We start from the raw sequence: 20,954 nt of genomic DNA on the forward strand, positions 1-20,954 counted from the left end.
GCTATTGGCCTGGTAGCATGCGTGGTGCTGAAAGGACAGCGCCAAAGATGGGTGTGGCCAAAACACGTGAATATTAGAAACAACCCTTGCCTGAACAAGTGTCCCTGAATAAATTGCTTATCTTAGGCTACTCCCGTACAAAATAATACCCAGTAACCAGTTACGGTTTTTATATAACAAGCAAGATATTTTGTTTTAAGATATTCAATATAGGCCTATTTAGAGGAGATGACAGTTGCCTAGACAAAAACCATATCAGGTGCAGTCATTGAAGATGTTTGGTGCGTCTGTGGTAAGCTAACATCTCAAATGTGTGACTGAACAGCACGAGGGGGTGAAAAAAAAGCTCCTGCTGCAGGTATCACTTTGTTTTCATGAGACCCAGGGCAGCACTGCCACCTCTGGTTTGGAGACTCGCGCCTACTCCCCCTGCCTCCTCCTGCTCTGTGCAGCTACACACTAGAACAGTTTCAGAACTACTTTCGCCTTCTTTCCTTTCACTACAGCGCATTATGGCCGAGCGTAAGCAGAATTGGAACAGGGAGGAGAATGATGACTTACCGGTGTATCTCGCCCGTCCCGGAACGGCCGACCAGGTACCCCGACAAAAATACGGAGGTATGTTTTGCAACGTTGAGGGAGCATACGAGAGCAAAACCATTGATTTTGATGCTCTGAGCGTCGGTCAGCGTGGGAACAGAACCCCTAGGACTGCTAAACCGGAGACCGCGCAGGAGGCGAGGAGCCCTACAAGTGAGAGGTCTCCATGTAAAGAAAGTGTCATTTGGCACGATATGAGAGACTCTGGCACAGAGAGAAAATGTACCAGAGGCAAGGAAGTCCTACAGAACCTGGGTGATGAAAAGGTAAGTTCTACTCTTGCGTGCCACAGATGTCTGCAGTAATCAATGTACCCGTCAGTTAAAAAAAATTGTGATCTAAATACAGTACAACACAAGAGACGCACAGCAGCTGACACTCAACTCTAAATTCAGAGGAGCATACAGATCAATTCATGTTGTGTCATGGCAACAGACATTTGACAAATTGTTCTTCCTCATATCAAAGGGCTCCTTGAGAAACTTGTCTTCCTAAAATGGTTGGTTGGGTTTATGCCAACTACATTGTAAGTGCATCCGGATATTGAATGATGTAAGAAAGAGTCAGTTTGACACTAAAGGTATCAATACAGCACAATACGCAATCCAACCAATTACAGGTTTATGCGAAATATTCAATCACGTTTCCTTCCCTCTTTTTTGCGATTGACTATTAATTGCCTATCTACTTAGCTTTCTTCAAAATAGTTTTTTGTTATCCAGTTTAAACTGCTTAAACTGTACATCACACGGTGTAGACAAACTTCCACGTGTCATCCATTTACATAAATTGCATGATGGTAATGTTGTACTGTTACAATATTTGCATGTGTGTCATGCCTGAACAGCCTTGGTTATGAGCGCAAACTTGTGCTGATATTTGGGAGTCTCGGCCAGGTACATACTGTAGGCTGACAGTAAGTGGCCTTCAGATTGCAGGCCTGCGTAGGACATACGCAACGCAGCTAGTGAGGTAGCTTACTGCTCTGTGTCAGCGGTCATGGGCAGCCTTGCTGTATGGAGAAAGGTGCTTTCTGGATCCATAAGTGCCCATATATCTATGACCTAGGAAATGTTTTAATCCTTCTCGACTGTAATGTGATTTGTGGATTCAAATAAAGTATTTTATATGTGTGTGGGAAGAACAAGTGTGTGTGTGTGTGTGTGTGTGTACGTGCGTGTGTGATTCTGCCTCTCAACAGGCTTGTGGAAAGTTAACAAAGTTGTAAAAGGGAACTTGGAACAACCAGTATCAATGGGACATGTTTGGGATGCAGAGGTATCTGAAAGATAATGAAATGCTATAAATACTGGAATTTGATGAAGGCTGCAGTATAAATCTGGTTGCATTTGATTAGATTGGTCTGTGGTTCTGGATCACCTGCGGGAGACATAGGAACCCTTTCATCCTTTGGTTGCTTCACTCTGGCCACACACAAAGGGACACAGAGCAGTTGGTCATGTGAAATGCTTTACTCAATTGATCACTTACATGCTGCCAACGCACGTTGAGCCTGGCGTTAGTCTTTAGTCTCATGGACTAAACAAACAACTTGTACTTTCTCCCTTTACTTCTCAGCCTTATGATTTGTGGCCAACTCACGCCACTCCAATCAAAACAGAAATGAACACATTTTGCCAAGTCCGATCAATCGTATATCAGCCACATATGTTATGATTGTTAGTCTCAAATAAAAACAAATGCATTTGAATGATCATACATCGACCTCGCAGGTTATAAGGAGCATATAAAAGGAATCCAGTAGGATATTTTTGAGGAATTATTCTGTGAGTTAAAAAAAAAATGTATGTCATATGTTCCACTTACATTTCTTCCAGAACTTATCGGTGTGGAGTTTATTTGAGGTTTGAGCAATGAACACAACGTATTAAAGCATTGAAGCGTTTCGAATATTTCTCACTGTTATTTTTGGAATCTGTGCACTAATTCTTAGAATGGATGTTGGAGGTGTACCTGGATGGACACTTTCTGGTATACTAGCAAGCAACAACAGTCTCTCTTTTGTATCGTGCTGCGCGAGGAAGTTCAGGTGGTTAATATAGACTAGGTGATGTGAGTTATGAATCCATCCTGTGTCTGAAGTCATTTTTATTCCTATTATAATGCAATTGGTGGGAAATTACAGTATAAACATCACTTGTCCTTTAAACCATCATAAAGTTGGTTTAATGAATATTTCAATTTGGAAATGACTTCAGGTGAGCTTGTGGGCCACACAAAGTGATGATTCACGGTGTGTTTCCCAAATGGCACCCTGTTCCCTTTATAGTGCACTATGGAATAGGATGCCATTTGGGGTTAGACACTGTATCCTGCCCTGCTATACCGTAATCCCTTTGGCTCAGAGATGAGAACATCCATTAGGTTGAGTGAGGATGATTACTATATAGTCATAGCTGTGCCCGTCAGTCCTAGACACATACCCAAACTTAGCACGGAACAAGTAAAGAGACAGACCAAGCAAAACCAAGGTCACTAACTGCACTCCGTGAGGCGCTGATTCAGCGCAGTGAAGTGTCTTCTCACTCTCTGCCAGTTTGTGCTGTGATGGCAGATTGTCTCCTGTTGCATAATAAATCAAGGCGACATTTCTATCCAGGCATCACAGGGAGGACTAGTGTGTGTCATCATAGACTGATATGCGGTTTTGACTAGATGGTATACAGCTACGGTCAGAATGGACTTTTCGTAGCAAATCAGGAGATTAAAGGTAGCAGGTTAGGATAATTAGTTTAAGGTTAGGAAAAGAGTCGGGGTTAGCTAAAATGTAAAAAATAAAAAATAAATCAGCTGCATCTAGCCATGACTCTGACATACCTTTTGTGGCTGCTTAGGGTCCCCATGTGGACCGATGTGGAACTGCAATGCAGCAGCCCTGATCTGACCGTCTGATCTGAGTCTACTGTGTCCTGTATTGCTCCCATCTTGTGGTGGTGACATATCAGTCTGACAACTAATGTCAGCCTAATCAAACCTGGGAGCTTCTTTCTGTTCTGCCCTCTCATGCAAGCGAATGTCAAACGGAACTTCAGCTGAAACGTCTAGCGAATGCAGGTTCTGTTTCACACAAATGTGCACTCCTATCAGTACCATATATAATCAATGTTTCATTATGAAGTTATAATCATGCCCTACCACATGAGGCCAGAGTACGAAGCCTCACAATACAATATTTATTAAGAATGCATATTTAAGAATTTATAACCATCTTCATAAAATTGTATTTTTTTTGGGCAGCTCTTAAGTCTCCTGTGACACGCCTGAACATTACATGAGCACACTGGGAATTAATCCTCTTTCTCTACTCCATTGAAAGTCTTGATTTGTGCAGCAACACCACTAAGGCTTGTGTCTCAGTGGAACGGTAGGTACCTCTTCATACAAACAAACCAGGGATGGAGAGTCTCCGTGCCCTGCCTTGTCTTCGATTCAGGGAGGTGGCCAAACCATGGGAGGGCCCTCTCTTTGTCCTCTGCCCGTCAGGGTAATGCTCCAGGGATGGCCTTTCTCTCCACACTCTTCCAGCATCCATGAAATTCCTGTCATGGTGGTAATGGGTTAGGGGCTCGGCCCAGGGGGTTGGGGCTATAGGGGGATAGGGGTTAGGGGGTTTAATCACCTTTGGCCCACAGGGTGGAAGGTGTGTGTCACACCCCTCTGTGGCTGGCCTGTACATGATACCCAGCTTCCTGTCTGCCACACCCCTCTGTGACTGTCCTGTACATGATACCCAGCTTCCTGTCTGTCATGCCCCTCTGTGACTGTCCTGTACATGATACACAGCTTCCTGTCTGCCACACCCCTCTGTGACTGTCCTGTACATGATACCCAGCTTCCTGTCTGTCACGCCCCTCTGTGGCTGGCCTATACATGATACCTAGCTTCCTGTCTGTCACACCCCTCTGTGGCTGGCCTGTACATGATACCCAGCTTCCTGTCTGTACCTATGAGTATGCTCTAGTGCATTACTTTTAGAACATCAAAGACAAGAATTACTGTCTATTACTGTATTTGGATTTTAATGTGAATATCATACATTTCCATCTGTCTCATTCAGTGGGCCTTCTGCGCTTGCAGAGGAAATATCCAGCCAACTTGAAGTGCTTTGTTGATGCATTCTCCAGGGATAGTAAATGCTGAAGTAATAACTGGTCTGTCCACATCCATGAAAGGACATGTCAACAGTGTGCTATTAGGAAGCACCTTATCATTCCTCACTAAATGACTTCCTCCTCGGTTTTCTTGTTTATATTGTACGGATATTTACTGGATTAATGTACACAGCATCTCTCATAGCCCCTTTTAAATTCATGATAATCAATTGGTACTTTGAGATACATACACCATACAGATGCACGCACGCACACACACACACACACAGTGTTGTTTTTGATTCACAGAACCTCATTATCAGTGCATTAGGGAAGGGGGTCTGCTCTACTGAGGCCCAGACAATAGAGACACATGGCAGGGTGGGGACAGTGACAGGCTCTGTGGGTCCGACAGCTGTTACTCGCCAGCAAGCTCCACCCTCTTTGTTCATAATAACAGGTCGACCAGTCTAGCCCAATAATTACCGAGATCATGGACACAGATATCAGCTCTCCCTGAAATACTGCATCTCACTGTACAACCCTGTCATGTTTCCTAGTTATCACATGACACTGAAGAAACTCATGCATTGCCTTTACATTAAATCATACATGATTGGTGGATTGTGGATACTCCGGAAGTCGTCTATTCTATTGTGTATGGGTAACCGTTTGTATGGTGTCTGAAGGCTAGACCACTCCCAGTAAAATAACATAAATGGTAGGCCTATTTGAGAGCCGTTCTACTTTATTTTGTCTGGAGAAAAAGATAACTTGACATAAGTTGCTTTACAGTGAAAACACCGACTTCCAATAAATAAAAAAAAAGTGGATTTGTCACTTGCTGAGCTTAGAAATAGGACTACACAGCTGAAGCAGATAGGACAGCCTGCCCCATTCTTAGCTTCAGTTGCACCCTCCTCTAGCTCATTTGGTACAGTAGTCTAACCTGTCAGGCCCACGCCCCTCTTGTCTCAGCTCCACAGAGAATACAGTATATAGGCTTAGTCTACTGCGTGGTACCTACATGCTCTGCCCATTGGCTATCCACGGCCGCACCGGTTCTTATGATCAATTCAGCCGTGAATTAACTAGTGCATTGTTGGCCTGCTGGGATCTATCAGCGCTGCATGCATAGCACGTTGAACACACCATTGAGTTTACACAACAAAGCTATAAAGTAGCGGGCTCATAGTGGTCGCCAACACCTGCTGTTGAGCGTCCTCTTGTGGAATGATTTGAGCATTGCAGCTTTACAAATTAGACTGTATTGAGGGAGGAGTCCACCGGATGATCAGAGTAGACTTTCTAGCTCACTACGAAGCGCACTTTACATTGCAGAGAGAGGCGACCATTCCCTAGTTTTCCCATCCAGGCTGTAGCCGCAGAAGCATCCAGAGGGGAATATTTCAAGGCTTTGTTCAGAGGTGGAATCAGTTTTCAGTCGCAATCATGTCTGGGCATTCTTATCAAGGCAAAAAGAATATTCCAAAGATCACAGTAAGTAGAAAGTAATATCTGCCTCAATTATTCTTGAAACTTGCATGCTTGATTGATGCAAATCAGTGCATTGGTTTTGTATTTCCTTTTTTAAAATGTAACCGCTATTCAGAGCTGTGGCAATAGCAATTAATGGGCAGATGCATACAGGCTTTTCTCATCCGCTTGGAATATTTTCCTAACCATTATGATAGTCTATTGAACATAGCCGCTGGAAAATGAAATAGAGTGCTAAGTAGTGCGGAATGAGGTGGCATGATTGGCCACAATAGTGACAGCCGGAGAGACAGAACAAGGCGTTTTCTTAAAGGTAACTTGCATCTTCTTTGTTGAGGATGGCATGGTACCCGTGCGCAGTGCATGTGGCTCATGTGCAAGATATATAATGAAATAAATCAAATAACCCACATCTTCACACTGGACTCTAATTGTTAGAACTTTCGTTTTTTTTAAACTAAATTGTGGCAACTGGAACGATTGAGGAAAGAGAGAAAATGCTGTAGGAAATCATATTCTTTTCCAAATAAATAATACATAACATCGCGTTTTGGATTCTTTTTTTTGTAGCCTACAGGGCCAAATATGTTGAAAACTCGGCCTCCCATGATAAGAAAAAACGAATACAAAGGAATAAATAAGTTATTACTGTGTGAATCGAGGAAATATATGGCCTATTCGTTTTCATTATTGAACAACTTTAATTATGTATCATAATAAACCACGTTGTACACACAAATTCTGTCAAATACATATTTTTTTGTCCAGCTGTAGGCAATCTGAGCGTCTGGACTGGTGCAGGGAGAGAGAAAAAAGAATCTCCCACGCCCATGTGTGATCAGATGCGATAACCCGCCTGTAAAATGGGTCATTTCGAATTCTGCATCACTAGAACATAATGTAACAGAATTCGCCGGTGCGGTGCGGTGCTCAAAGGGGTTGGGAGTTTAAATCGGTGCAAGCAACCTGATTGACGGGATTGATGCTGCTGCACAGCTCTGGGTATGTCTGAAATGGCTGCGTGTTCATTGTTGCGGCTAAGGGTGATGTTTTATTCCAGGAGAGACGCCCTTTGTCTCGTCTGATATCACTGACTGATTGGGGGTGGATGCCGCCTGGCTTGCAGCGGTCCTCTCATATGTAGAGCATCAGCACTCACGATAATGTTTTAGGAACCGTTTGTGCATGTTTTCTATGTGTATATATTTACATATTTTATTTTGTGGGGGCTTTGAACATCTTTGTGTGGCCTGTAAAGGTAATACACCTGCTGCTAAATCTAGGACCTCAGGCTGTACAGGCCCCTGGGGGCATTATTTTATGCTTCATCATCAATTCTACATATCTACCTTCTTGTAGACCTATGCCTTTACCCTATTGTACAATATGTACAATATTTACCTGACTCCAAAATAATGTGTGATAGCACCAACTTGACATAATGGAGAATCTAATATCCTTTAAACAATTATTAATAGACAGTTCTTTACAGTGTAATTACATGTAGGCTATAGCCTGACAATCTGAGAAAGATATTGTATTGGGAATGATTTTCCTCGTTTATTTCTACCCCCTACATTCCAGCTGTTTCCCTATGTCTGGGAACAACGGAGGCCATGTCAGATTTCTAGGTGTGGTTATGGTTTTTCCATGTCCTCACAGTAGCCCACTGTAGTGCCGTGCATGTCATCAATAATCCCCTCCAGCTGGAACCTGTATATGTGGGCAGGACTGACAGGCCTTACCCAGAAAAAAACACGATTCCCCCGAACCGGCACCTCAAAACAGGGCGCCTCCATCCCCACACTGTCTGCAAAGTGGGCCTGACTGCAATCAAAACATCCTGCAGTAACCACCCAGCTATTGCCATCCACTCTCCATGGTAACCTGCATAGAGACATAGCACCTCGGTTAACCTTGTTTCCCTAGCTCTAGCCTCTTGACATGAGGCCATTTTCCCATTTTGGAAGGAGATGGTGGGCAGGCCCAATCGGAACCAGATTTGAGTGTACTTTGGCCTATCACAAGATCACACTGCTGGAGACCTGCCTCTGTGATGTGGTGGCTAGGCAATTTATTTCGATTGAAATGTCCTATTGTTTTGACTTTTCTGCAGAAAGAAATTAATCATGTGCTTTTGAGCGAAAAGTCAATATTTTTGTCACTAAGCAACACGGCTGAGGGAAGCAGAGGCACTGGCTCGCATGCAGCAGGAAGGCTTTCCCCTTCCATTGGTCTCGGCCTGCCCGCCCGCCTGCCCGCCCGCCTGCCTGCCTGCCCGCCTCACAGATAAGGGTCTCACAGTTAATGGATGCCTCTGTAATATCCTCTTGGCTCTGTGTGTTTTGGCTGCTGTGTTTTCCATGTTAGCAACAACACATGGCAGCATTGTTCCCAGTCGAACTCTGCAGATGTCCACAAGAACTGGCCTGTTGCAAATGCTTCTCTGACGGTAATGTGTTCTCGTCTCAATTTGGTCAGTGTGGAAAAACCTTCACAAACCTTCACAATGCAGCATACTTCCTTTAGACTATCTTTAGTATGTTCTGGCTTGCGTATCAACCTCGTGTACAAGGACTTATTATTGGCTGTTCCCAATGTCAAATTGCAGCAAACCACTGTCCACTTGGGCCTTTTTGACCTCATGAGGAGATTTTATCACGAGCATGTCTCACGACCCTAATCCTCCGATTGTTCCACATTGTGTAAGCTTAGACTATTAATGAAATCCTGTGACCCCCCCCCCTACACACACACGCACGCACGCACGCACACACACACACACACACACACACACACACACACACACACACACACACACACACACACACACACACACACACACACACACACACACACACACACACACACACACACACACACACACACACACACACACACAGTATCTGTCTGTGTGCCACGCCAGGCCAGTGCTGTGGATAGGCTCTACATTAAGGCTGTATGTGTTCATAAACCCCTCCCCCTATTCCTTATAAGCACTGACCGAGGCCTTTTATCCAGTGCCATTTGGGCAGCAAACATAGACACGCTACCCATTAAGGTCTTTTTGGTTCTCCTTTACTGTGACTGGCTGCAGCCTGGTTGATTGACAGGCGGGGGGGGGTAGGCCCAATGGCACATGACCATTAGTCAAGGTCAGCCTAAGTGATTAGGCGGGGCTTTGACGTCGACCAAAGTGGACAGCACCAGACCAAGTACACGACACACACTCCTCCCAGTTACCCGTCGAGGGCAAAGTGATACGTTTGAGATGATGTGTAGCCTACGTTAAAGGTAACGGGGGGAGAAACGTGAATGCACAAAGAGTCAGTGAGGAAGATACTGTTATGCCAGAAATGTCCTTAGACATAGTATGGATATAGTTTCCCCTCTGATTTCCTTGGAACCTTTTTTTCATGGAATGGGATTTTAGTAGTACTGTAACGATACGGCGACCACACAGGTGTGTGTGATTTTAGTAGTACTGTAACGATACGGCGACCACACAGGTGTGTGTGATTTTAGTAGTACTGTAACGATACGGCGACCACACAGGTGTGTGTGATTTTAGTAGTACTGTAACGATACGGCGACCACACAGGTGTGTGTGATTTTAGTAGTACTGTAACGATACGGCGACCACACAGGTGTGTGTGATTTTAGTAGTACTGTAACGATACGGCGACCACACAGGTGTGTGTGATTTTAGTAGTACTGTAATGATACGGCGACCACACAGGTGTGTGTGATTTTAGTAGTACTGTAATGATACGGCGACCACACAGGTGTGTGTGATTTTAGTAGTACTGTAATGATACGGCGACCACACAGGTGTGTGTGATTTTAGTAGTACTGTAATGATACGGCGACCACACAGGTGTGTGTGATTTTAGTAGTACTGTAATGATACGGCGACCACACAGGTGTGTGTGATTTTAGTAGTACTGTAATGATACGGCGACCACACAGGTGTGTGTGATTTTCATATCAGTTGGTTCCATCCCTTTCCTCAAGCTCTGCATGGTAAGTTTAACAGTGAACAACATTTTACAGCTCCTGTCATGACCCATCTGCAAATCCACCACTGTAGACCAATGGTGTACAGTCACACCTCAAGGATTTTGGCTGGTCTCATATGAACACTACTGCAACTACGGGATTCTGTCAAAGGGTTTTAACCAACTGCAGATTGTCTGTATCGTTTTGCTCTTTTAATTGATATATTTATGTTGTAAACAAAGGGTGAGGAATGTCTTGCAAAAACAAAGACTATCTTTCTTTTCCGTCGTTCTTTTCAGTGGGATTTCTACAGAGTTATGCATTTGAGGGTTTGGGGTTTCATACTGAGCCCAGGGAAATCACTGGATTCTCTGATCATTATAATCACTTGGGAGATACCCTTGTTTACACAGCGGAGACCACTGGCCTATGAACATTTCAGTGCATTCAGTCATTTCCAGCCACAGCAAGGTTCCACCACATAAAAACACCAATGTTCACAAAATGGCAAACCTTGATGAAAAGGACCTCCAAAAACATTGAACTTTCTCTCATTTATTTCTATTATTCTTTTATATAGGAACTTATTCTGCTCCATTAATCCAATCTCAATGAAGCATTGAGATGGTGGACAAAGGCCTATATATGTAGGATCTTAATTTGACCCAGTTTGCTACAGCAGGAAAATAATCCTGCAGCAACGGAAAATGTGAATTATTATGTGAAGTATGATGGACATTTTTGTAAGGGTTTACCATAAAACTTCAATTAATAGCCTATTTTCTTAAATCACTTAACACAACGGGCGCTTATTTGAGACAGGCTTCTGTTTGAGTCGGGTGTCTATTTCCTTAATGCACAGCTTTTGCTCATTTGCGTAGTTAATTGTTTTATTCCAGCATTCACTTCCAGAATTGTAATCAGTTAATAATTTCCTGTAGTGTGTTATCATTTACACACTGTGTTATGTTTCTTTTTTTCTTAGTATGCCTCTATTTCAATTTTTTTTTTGTACTTTTCCTTGACAATAATTATTCTCCTCTTTGACTGTGCATTTTCGGCAGTTCTTACTTTTGCCACTAGAGGGGTGTCTGCAGATTTCCTGGGTCAGTACTCCCGAAGTTATTGACTATTTTGGTGCTTGCCAGTTAGCTAGTAGTTCTCAGATGTAGGCAGCCAATGGCTAGCAGTTTCTTACTGGCAATAAAAAAAACAGATGATTGCTATAGTTTTTTAGAGTCATTACTGAATTATTTAAACTAACAAATCAAACATTAAACCTTAAACAATCCATGGTAATTCATGGTAACCTCGTAAACAATTAATTTACACCCGGCATTTATTTGAAACAGGCATTTATTTGCTGAAATGTGTGTTGTTGCCTGGCTATTAAAAGGGACAGGCAGCTATTTGAGACTGCGTTTTCAGGTTTACATTTTTTTGTAAGGGGAAATCAAGTCTAAAATTTCTAAGTGGAAGTTACAATCTTCAGAAGCCTTTTTGCAACCTCAAATACACTACATATTTTACATTTCCTGCAACTTCTCCTACAACAGGGTGATCAAATTAAGATCCTACATCTGTTGCTTGTGGTATCTGACATGAAGCCCTATTGGGGCCTGTTTCTGGGCCTGTGAGTGGAAGGGCTGAGCTTAGACGTAGCTAAGTTAGACCGTTAAGAGGTTTTGCCACAGGATCTCAAATTATGATGTATGATTGAAGAAGCAATAAATGAAGTAATATATCTGTATAATATTTTGGCAGTGTGGTCATAGATGGTGGTAGATGGTGGTATAATTACAGCAGTAGAGTATGATGACGGTTAGTCAGATATGATGAAAGTGAGCATTCAGTTTTGATCCTGGATCCGATTGGTGATATCAGGACTGAGGCCCGAGGTAGGACAGTGACAGACGGGGGCGGGTGTTCAGGCACACAACATGCAGTCAGGCCCGGGGCATGTGGGTATGTCTTTACTGCAACACAGTATAGCCCAGGGACCTATGCAGCACAGTAGACCATCTAGATCAACTTTTGCCCCAGCCCCAGCTAACACACCTGACTCCAATAATCAACTAATCACGATCTTCAGTTTAGAATGCAATTAGTTGAAATCAGCTGTGTTGGTTAGGGCAGGGGGGGAAAGTGTGACACCAATCAGGAGTTGCCCAGGCCTGGTCTGGACCATGCATCAAACACCATATAGGGATCATTGAAGGGAGATGACGTCCTCATGATCTTAGGGCTGGTGTTAGATACATTCACTTCCCTAAGGTCACTAAACCATCACCCCTTAGCTAGCCACGATATCCAGCCTTCCCCCTCGTAGCGGCTAGCCAGCTGCATTGTGTGAGAAATGTGGAATATTATTACGCAGTACCATCTGCTTATATACTAGCAATCTGAAGCACACTCAGTTCCAAAACCCCTGAAGGTAGTGGTATGGTATAGATTAGGAGGGGCTGTGCATTGTGTAGGTGGTGGGGGGGGCCATTCTGTAAGTGACCCTGTATACAGTATACGTGCTCTCTTTCTGTCTGCCTCTGTGCTGTACACAGTGTGTTGCCGGTTCCAGGCAGACTGGGGCGACCTGTGTGGCTCAGAAGACCCTCCATCCCGTCCCTACCACACTGTCTGGAAGACTGTGCAGGTGTCGGGGATATATCACTAAGGCTACGTGTATACAGTACAGTATGGCTTCAATTAAAGCCGTAGGGAGGGGTGTGTTTACTATCTTGGCTCCACGGCCAAGATGGTGAATCACAAATCACACCACGTTCCAATTGGAACACTCTGATTCTGTTTCCTTACGGGGCAGTGAACTGAACCTAGGTATTTTACACAGTGTGAAAGGATAATGGGTACCGTACATACATTATTCATACTGTTAAAAAAAGCCATTTGACTTTGGTTGAGGTCAATCTATGTCCTGGTCTAGTTCTAGAATCTAATGGACTGACCAGAGGAGAGGCCTCAACGCTAATGTCAACATTACAGCATCTCTCTCTCTCTCTCTCTCTCTCTCTCTCTCTCTCTCTCTCTGTCTCTCTCTCTCTCTCTCTCTCTCTGTCTCTCTCTCTGTCTCTGTCTCTGTCTCTCTCTCTCTCTCTGTCTCTCTCTCTGCGTCTCTCTCTCTCTCTCTCTGTCTCTCTGTCTTTCTCTGTCTCTCTCTCTCTGCGTCTCTCTCTGTCTCTCTCTGTCTCTCTCTCTCTGCGTCTCTCTGTCTCTCTCTCTGCCAGGGAGCAGTCGTGGGCCATTCGCTGTCGCTCAGCATTATGCCCTGTTCCCTGTGAGGCGTGTCTCTAACAGACATGCCAGCCCGCCGCTCAAGCCTGTCTGAGTGACCCTACTGTAGCAAAGGGTTACCATGGAGATGGTTCGCCAGTGGTCTAGTGGCTGTCTCTGTCGCAGCAGCTGAGGGGCTAGACGACAACGCCCTTTCTCACAGCCTATGTTATCTAGTCTTGTCTATCTAGTCCAACCTCATCTATGTGACTACTGGGCCATCCACCCATCCAGCAATGTGTAAAATGTAGGTTACTGTGTAGTTACTATGTAATCTGTGTGAGTGGCAGGCAATTCTCAGTAGCCCTGTCTTGTGTGGATAGGGGAGTCAGACATTCCAAACAAATGGCTCTTGTTTCACCCCAGCTGCTGATGGGAGATTGCGCAACAACAAGAACCCCCCCCCAAAAACACAAAAAAAGAAGTGTCTGCTGGAATTGACAGAATACTGATGCCATTGCTTTGGGCTTTCTAACATTCCCTCCCTCCCTCCCTCCCTCCCTCCCTCCCTCCCTCCCTCCCTCCCTCCCTCCCTCCCTCCCTCCCTCCCTCCCTCCCTCCCTCCCTCCCTCCTCCCTCCCTCCCTCCCTCCCTCCCTCCCTCCCTCCCTCCCTCCCTTCCAACCCCACCCCTTTCTTTCTCTCTCTCCTCTCTTTCTTTCTCCCGCTCTCTCTCTTTCTTTCTTTCTTTCTTTCTCTCTCTCCAGAGCGACAGGCTTCTGGTCAAAGGCGGGAGGATTGTCAATGATGACCAGTCCTTTTATGCTGACATCTACATGGAGGATGGCGTCATTAAGTAAGACACAATGCTTGACTGTCACGTCCTCCCATGCATTTACATCTACATTTTACAGATGCTCTTATCCAGAGTGAATTACAGTCAGTGCATTTAACTAAGGTAGGTAACACAACCACAAATGACAGTCATTTCAAGTGCCATACAGATCCAGACAGTGCATAGTGGTGCACAGCGCGCTGGGCCAGAAGAAAGGCAAAGGGAGTACATTCCTCCCTGCTCTTGGAAGGGCACTCTTTCCCCCCCCTTTCCTGTTCCCACTCGATCAGCCTATTAGACCCTTTGTCCTGTGTGCTCCCAAAGAGGAGCTCTGATAGTTAAATCACCCGCAGGAAGGTTAGAGCTACATACCAATTAAGCAGGCCAGGCTAGCGTTGACCGGGCTAGCGTTGACCAGGCTAGCGTTGACCGGGCTAGCGTTGACCGGGCTAGCGTTGACCAGGCTAGCATTGACCAGGCTAGCGTTGACCAGGCTAGCGTTGACCAGGCTAGCGTTGACCAGGCTAGCGTTGACCAGGCTAGCATTGACCAGGCTAGCGTTGACCAGGCTAGCGTTGACCAGGCTAGCATTGACCAGGCTAGCGTTGACCAGGCTAGCGTTGACCAGGCTAGCGTTGACCTGGCTGCTACTACTGGCGCAGACGGACAGACAGACCGGCACTGCCCTCTGTCTGTCTGTCTGTCTGTCTGTCTGTCTGTCTGTCTGTCTGTCTGTCTGTCTGTCTGTCTGTCTGTCTGTCTGTCTGTCTGTCTGTCTGTCTGTCTGTCTGTCTGTCTGTCTGTCTGTCTGTCTGCACGTCTGTCTGTCTGTCTGTCTGTCTGTCTGCACGGCAGCCCTCCAAGCTGCTGTTTGACACGCTCTAATGACTTTCATCCAATCTGTAAGGATTGATAGTTTACTAATGTTGCTGGGTCACCGTTAGCTTTCCATTGGATGACCTTTACTGTACACCAGTCAGCCGTGAGCAAAACTACATTTCTTATGACATGATAATATATTCATTTCAGTTCATTCATTAGCTATTTAGCTGTTCATATCATGAATGCACAGCATTGTGTCAACTCGATGATACCCCTGCCCTGACATGGCTTTTCTCCCCTTCTAAACGTCCAGGCAGATTGGAGACAACCTGATCGTCCCAGGAGGGATCAAGACCGTCGAGGCCAACGGAAAGATGGTGATCCCCGGTGGCATTGACATCCACACACACTTCCAGATGCCCTACCGGGGCACCACCACCGTAGATGACTTCTCCCAGGGATCCAAGGCGGCCCTGGCTGGGGGAACCACCATGATCGGTGAGCGGGAGGGAAGGGAGCCATGGATCATGTGTTTCTCACTGGGGGAGGTGGGTGGGAGGTCTGAGGGTATCACAGTAACAGACTGCAGGGGCCCCATAGGAGGGATTGTTGTAGTTAACGACCCTCATGACATGGAAAGACTCCTGTATCAATTACATCCAATTACATACAGAAAGCCTGAATCGTACTGTTTACTGTATGTCTGTGGTTATTATCTGATTTTAGTTGAGAATTGAGGCAAGATTATAATCCACGCTACTCGCCTGTGGCAGTGTGAGATTGTAGACAAACACAGTGTAGATTGTGAGGGGGCAGCCATGTGGCAGCTTTATCCATTGAGGAGGAGGAGGAAGAGAGAGAGAGAGAGAGAAAGAGAGAGAGAGAAAGCCAGAGCACGAGATAAAGGGGGAGTAGAGGGTCTCTGAGCTCTCCTACATCAGCTAGTGTGGGCAGCAGTCCAGGGGACCACACAAAGGCCGTGGGGAGAGGGGGGGAACGAGGAGGGGCTAGGGGGGGTGTGCGTACGTAGTGAAACACTAGTCCCGTGGAAATAGGCGAGCTGTGTGTGAGGCATCCCAGCCCAAGCCCCCAAAAATGGGCCGAACACACAGATGGAACAGCTGGTAGATAGGAATGACTCACTATGATCAACTGGTACTGAACTGTCTGTTGTCTGTGGCCCTGTGAAGGAAGAACTGCCTCCAGCTCACTCATGTAGTCCATTAGCCTATTCACCCCTCTATTCACGTCTGTGACACAGAGTTACAAGCCATAAAGCCTCGGTCAGAGAGTCAACATAGTAAACAACATATCTTTTCTTGGTTGCTGTTGACTCGAGATCGCATTATCACACTCAGAGGGATCTGGGCAGTCTTTAATTGGATCAGGAAGTGGTCAGGCGGTCAGGGCAGCCGGCACATATATTACATCAGTGACTAGGGGGCATTTCTCTTCATCTCTTGAGCTGATCTGAGCCTCAGACTAAAATGAACGGTGAAGTCGATGTGACCCAAGCACACACTCAGACATACAGACATTTCCATTGACGTCTGACATTGTGTTGAAAGCCACTGGCAGAGGAGACACTGGCATTGTGAGTTATATAACACAAACAGGACAAGCAGCACTAGTAACATCCTGTCTCTCCCTTTGTCACTCTCTGTCTGTCTGTCTCTCTCTCTCTCTCTCTCTCTCTCTCTCTCTCTCCTACGCTCCCTAATCCATATCTCTCTATGTCTCCTTTCCTCCCTGCCTGCAGTGGACCATGTGATCCCAGAGCCGGGCAACAGTCTGATTGAGGCCTTTGAGCAGTGGAGGAGCTGGGCCGATGAAAAGACCTGCTGTGACTATTCCCTCCATGTGGACATCACCCACTGGAACGACAGCGTCAAGCAGGAAGTAGACACACTGCTCAAGGAGAAAGGTAATGACCAGCCACACACCAACAAGGGGACAGTCAGCCAGTATATGGAAATTAAAGTGGATTTGATTTCAGTATGCTTGGGAGGAAACTCATCCACTACCAAATGGTTAGGCAGGGTGCTGTTTATCACAAATATCTGTCAGTCTGAATATAAACTGGATGGAGAGGATCATGCTTTTGAGTTTAGAGGTGAGGATCCACTGGGAATCCTCTTTGGATCCAGACAAAGAGTTAAGCCTCCTTAGAGAAAGTCCCTTAGTGCTGCTGCAGTGTAAGGGTTTACAGTCCTCTGCACAGACAGACGGACGTTCCGTGGTTTCCTCCTCCTCTTCCTCCTCCTCCTCCTCCTTGTCTCTGGCCCATAATCTCAGTCCGTCCCCCAGCCACAGGCGTCCAGTCCGCTCCCAGGATCTGTGGTCCATACCTGGCCAAATCCAAACACCACTGTCCATCTGCAGGAGGGTGTGGTCCTCTTGAGGGCTGAGGGGACCCTCTGTGGTTTTACGCCCAGCTAGATAACTTAGCCACAGGACAGGGTGGACAGACCCGTTAGGCTGCCCCAACACAGCCACAGTGTCCAGAGAGCAGAGGACAGGCCTCTTGGTGAATGAATGAATTACATTTTATTTTCGTGTCATATCACCAGTTGGCAACCCATCGCTTACCGGATGAATTGACCCATAAAAAAAACATTACAATAATTCACTGTGATCATTTTCTGGTAATGACAGTCAGGCCCTGAACTCCAGTCACTTTGGCTGAAGGCATACATGCCTGATGAGGAATCATTTTTTGGGCTCCATGAATAAACTGTCATTATCACAGGACTGTTCTCACTTTGTGTTGTTTCTCTCTCACTATCTCTCTCTTTATTCTCTCTTTATCCCTCTCTCTTTCTTTCTCTCTCTTTTTTTTCTCTCTCTCACTCTATCTCTCACGTTTTTCTCACTTCATCTCTTTCTCTCTCTCTCTCTCTCTCTTTTCTCTCCCTTTACCTCGCTCTCTTTCTCTCTCTTTTTTTTCTCTCTCTCTTTTTTCTTCTCTCTCTCTCCCTCTCTCTCTCCCTCTCTCTCTCTCTCTCTCTCTCTCTCCTCTCTCTCTCTCTCTCTCTCTCTCTCTCTCTCTCTCTCTCTCTCTCTCTCTCTCTCTCTCAGGTGTGAAACTCTTTCCAGGTCTACATGGCCTATAAGGACTTCTACCAGATGAGCAACAGTGAGGTACAGTATGCTAAATAGCCTACAGCAACATACCATGTTGGTGAGCCCTGCTCGGCTCTGCTTGGCAAGCACGTGGATGACAGTCCCACCAGACTATAATCAATGGAAAAAATGACCATGTCTGCAAATTATGAGGCCTATATGGAGGCACTGTGGTAATGCTAGACTATTTTAAACTAGAGCAGCCCACGCCAGGCTAGTTTAGTCATGTATGGTGACCACCCAGTAATTGGTAGTTTATTATAGCAGACATCGTGTGGCTTCCTATGTGCGATCTGATGTGGGTGGACTGCGACCTTTCACCTTACTGTGTAATGTTTAATGTTTCTACTCTGTTCTATGAATGTGTCTCTACAGCTGTATGAGATCTTTACCTTCCTGGGAGAGATGGGTGGCATTGTGCAGGTCCATGCTGAGAATGGAGAGATCATCGCCGAGGTAACCCACCTGTCACCCCCCCCCCCCCTCTCCTCCCTGGCTCAACCTTTGACCTTTATCACAGTGCATCACCATCCAGTCATACATTGTCCTGTTCCCCCAGACTAAAACGACTCCCATAGATACTGTATCAAAAGAAAAGGGAAATTGAGGTTGAGAGGGGTTAGTGCAGGACAGTGACAGGTAATGTGTGGATGCGGTTTATGTTACTCTGTGTTAGGACTGACTGTAGGGTCCTAGGAGGGAGCTGGGTGAACCTTAATAGCTGGTTCTGATTCCTTCCGAGATTTAGAGTGTCTGAGATCTGTCTGGAGAGACTATAAAGCCTGCTTCCTCGCTGTCTGAGCCCCAGTATCATGTCCCAAAGTTACCCCAAAGCTGTCAAGGGTGAATATTAGGGTGAAAACCTCCATACAACAGTTAACCACTCACCGCTTTCTCCCAGCCAAGGCATCTCTCCATGCAATGTGTTATTGATGCAGGGTTAGATACTGCCATATGTCTGTTTGTGGTGCTGGTGTGTGTGTGTGTGTGTGCGTGCGTGAAGGTGGGCGGGCATGAAGGTGTGTACGCATGTGTGTGTGTGTGTGCCAGAGGCTGGGGTGAATTCAGATGAACACGGTTCTGCTGTCTGTCTGTTCCACAGGAGCAGGCACGCATGCTGGAGATGGGAATTACTGGACCAGAGGGACACGTGCTGAGCAGGCCAGAGGAGGTGGGAAACTATACTATACTGTGTGTGTGTGTGTGTGTGTGTGTGTGTGTGTGTGTGTGTGTGTGTGTGAGTGTGTGAGTGTGTGTGTGTGTGTGTGTGTGTGTGTGTGTGTGTGTGTGTGTGTGTGTGTGTGTGTGTGTGTGTGTGTGTGTGTGTGTGTGTCCGTGTGTGTGTGTCAGCGGAATTGTGTGGAATCAGTAAGGTATAAATGCACGTTTGCACACATCTGTTCGCTGACAAATACAGACCAAATGTAAAATAACAGATATATTTTTAAAAAATGCACTCTGGTAATTCTTCCAATTGTAATTATTGGAACAAACAAAACAATGTGATACCGCAGCACCACTAACAGAGTGGAGCTTGGTCCCAAATCAAAGCTGGCATTGCATCAGTGACCGCTTCCAGACTGGGTTACAGCAGAACACAAGTGCACTGGCAATAGGTGAGGTTGCCAGTCCAGGTTTAGTTGAATCTGTTCGTAGACTAATTGATTGTTCTATATGTGTCCGACTGCCTGCCTGTCCGTCTGCCTGTCTGTCCCTGTGTGCCTGCATGCATGCGTATGTGTCACCGTATCCGTCGACCCCCCCCCCCCTCCCCCCATCTAGCTGGAGGCGGAGGCTGTGTTCCGTGCCATCACCATTGCCAGCCAGACCAACTGCCCTCTGTACGTGACCAGGGTCATGAGCAAGAGTGCTGCCGACATCATCTCACAGGCCAGGAAAAAAGGTACATGGGTTGCCAGTGTGGCTGACTGGCATTGTGCTGTGATTAGCATGTCAATCAGGCAGCTGAATTATATATTTGAAAGTCACAGTGGAAGCCTGGAAACAATATCTATCATATCAGAACACAAGAGCTTCAGTACGTCATTGGACCTGCATGGGCCTCGAAGGTCGTGCAACTTCACTGCTGCCTCTGTCAGTCTTCTATTCGGTTGGAGGACAGGAATGCGCCTGTGCCCTTATGTGCTGATTGTGGTGTTTTGGTTCATGCTCTAGATTTTACACCATAGGTCCGTTCTGGTCTAGTAGACAGACCGGATAGAAGAAGGACCGTTTTGAGAAGAATCCCTACCTTATTTCCTGGGGTTCACCGTAGTAAAGTGTCAGGTAAAATCTGTCTCCACCATTCATCACAGAGGAGCAGGGAGAGAGAGCAGGCCTTTTGTGTGGGATGGAGAGAAAGATGGACACTTTTTTGAGGAAGTGGCAGAGAGGGAAAAATGCTGTTTGCATGTCCTCATGTCGGAAGCATGCGAGGGTCGCCTGGCATGGAGATGTGCTCCCAGGATGTCTTGCTTTCGTCACTGGCTGGCCCTGTTCCTCAGTGCTGACATCCGATTTGTCATGTCAGAGCCCAGAGAGAGAGAGAGAGAGAGAGAGAGAGAGAGAGACTCGCTTGGAGAACATCAGATCTTTACTACAAGCTATTTCAGCTGTTTCGCCAGACCTTTTACTTAGATTTGATTATTCCTTTCGTTCAAATGTGTTTATTAATGTGGGATCAACCTGGTAAGTGGGAGATTAGTTAACGAGTGAGTACATTTTCAGGAGAATAAGGTGAGT

The 20,954-nt window shown here is 45.9% G+C and overlaps 1 protein-coding gene across 2 annotated transcripts in view; it reads left to right on the forward strand.

Moving 5' to 3' along the window:
- Window positions 1-497: 497 nt before the first annotated feature.
- The window catches only part of dpysl3 (dihydropyrimidinase like 3), a 35,295-nt gene continuing 14,838 nt past the window's right edge, over window positions 498-20,954 (forward strand). Inside the window, exons 1-8 of one of the 2 annotated variants that reach the window (XM_031826921.1) lie at window positions 498-866; window positions 14,200-14,288; window positions 15,403-15,587; window positions 16,849-17,017; window positions 18,173-18,230; window positions 18,588-18,668; window positions 19,315-19,383; window positions 19,995-20,115. In XM_031826921.1, coding sequence (XP_031682781.1) covers window positions 513-866; window positions 14,200-14,288; window positions 15,403-15,587; window positions 16,849-17,017; window positions 18,173-18,230; window positions 18,588-18,668; window positions 19,315-19,383; window positions 19,995-20,115 — 1,126 coding nt within the window. In that variant the 5' untranslated portion in view covers window positions 498-512. Of the gene's footprint in view, window positions 867-6,030; window positions 6,213-14,199; window positions 14,289-15,402; window positions 15,588-16,848; window positions 17,018-18,172; window positions 18,231-18,587; window positions 18,669-19,314; window positions 19,384-19,994; window positions 20,116-20,954 lie in introns of those variants that run through there. The other variant, XM_031826922.1, reaches the window with a different exon arrangement.

The sequence above is a fragment of the Oncorhynchus kisutch genome, linkage group LG6 (genome assembly GCF_002021735.2).
Source record: "Oncorhynchus kisutch isolate 150728-3 linkage group LG6, Okis_V2, whole genome shotgun sequence".
Classification (NCBI taxonomy): domain Eukaryota; kingdom Metazoa; phylum Chordata; class Actinopteri; order Salmoniformes; family Salmonidae; genus Oncorhynchus; species Oncorhynchus kisutch.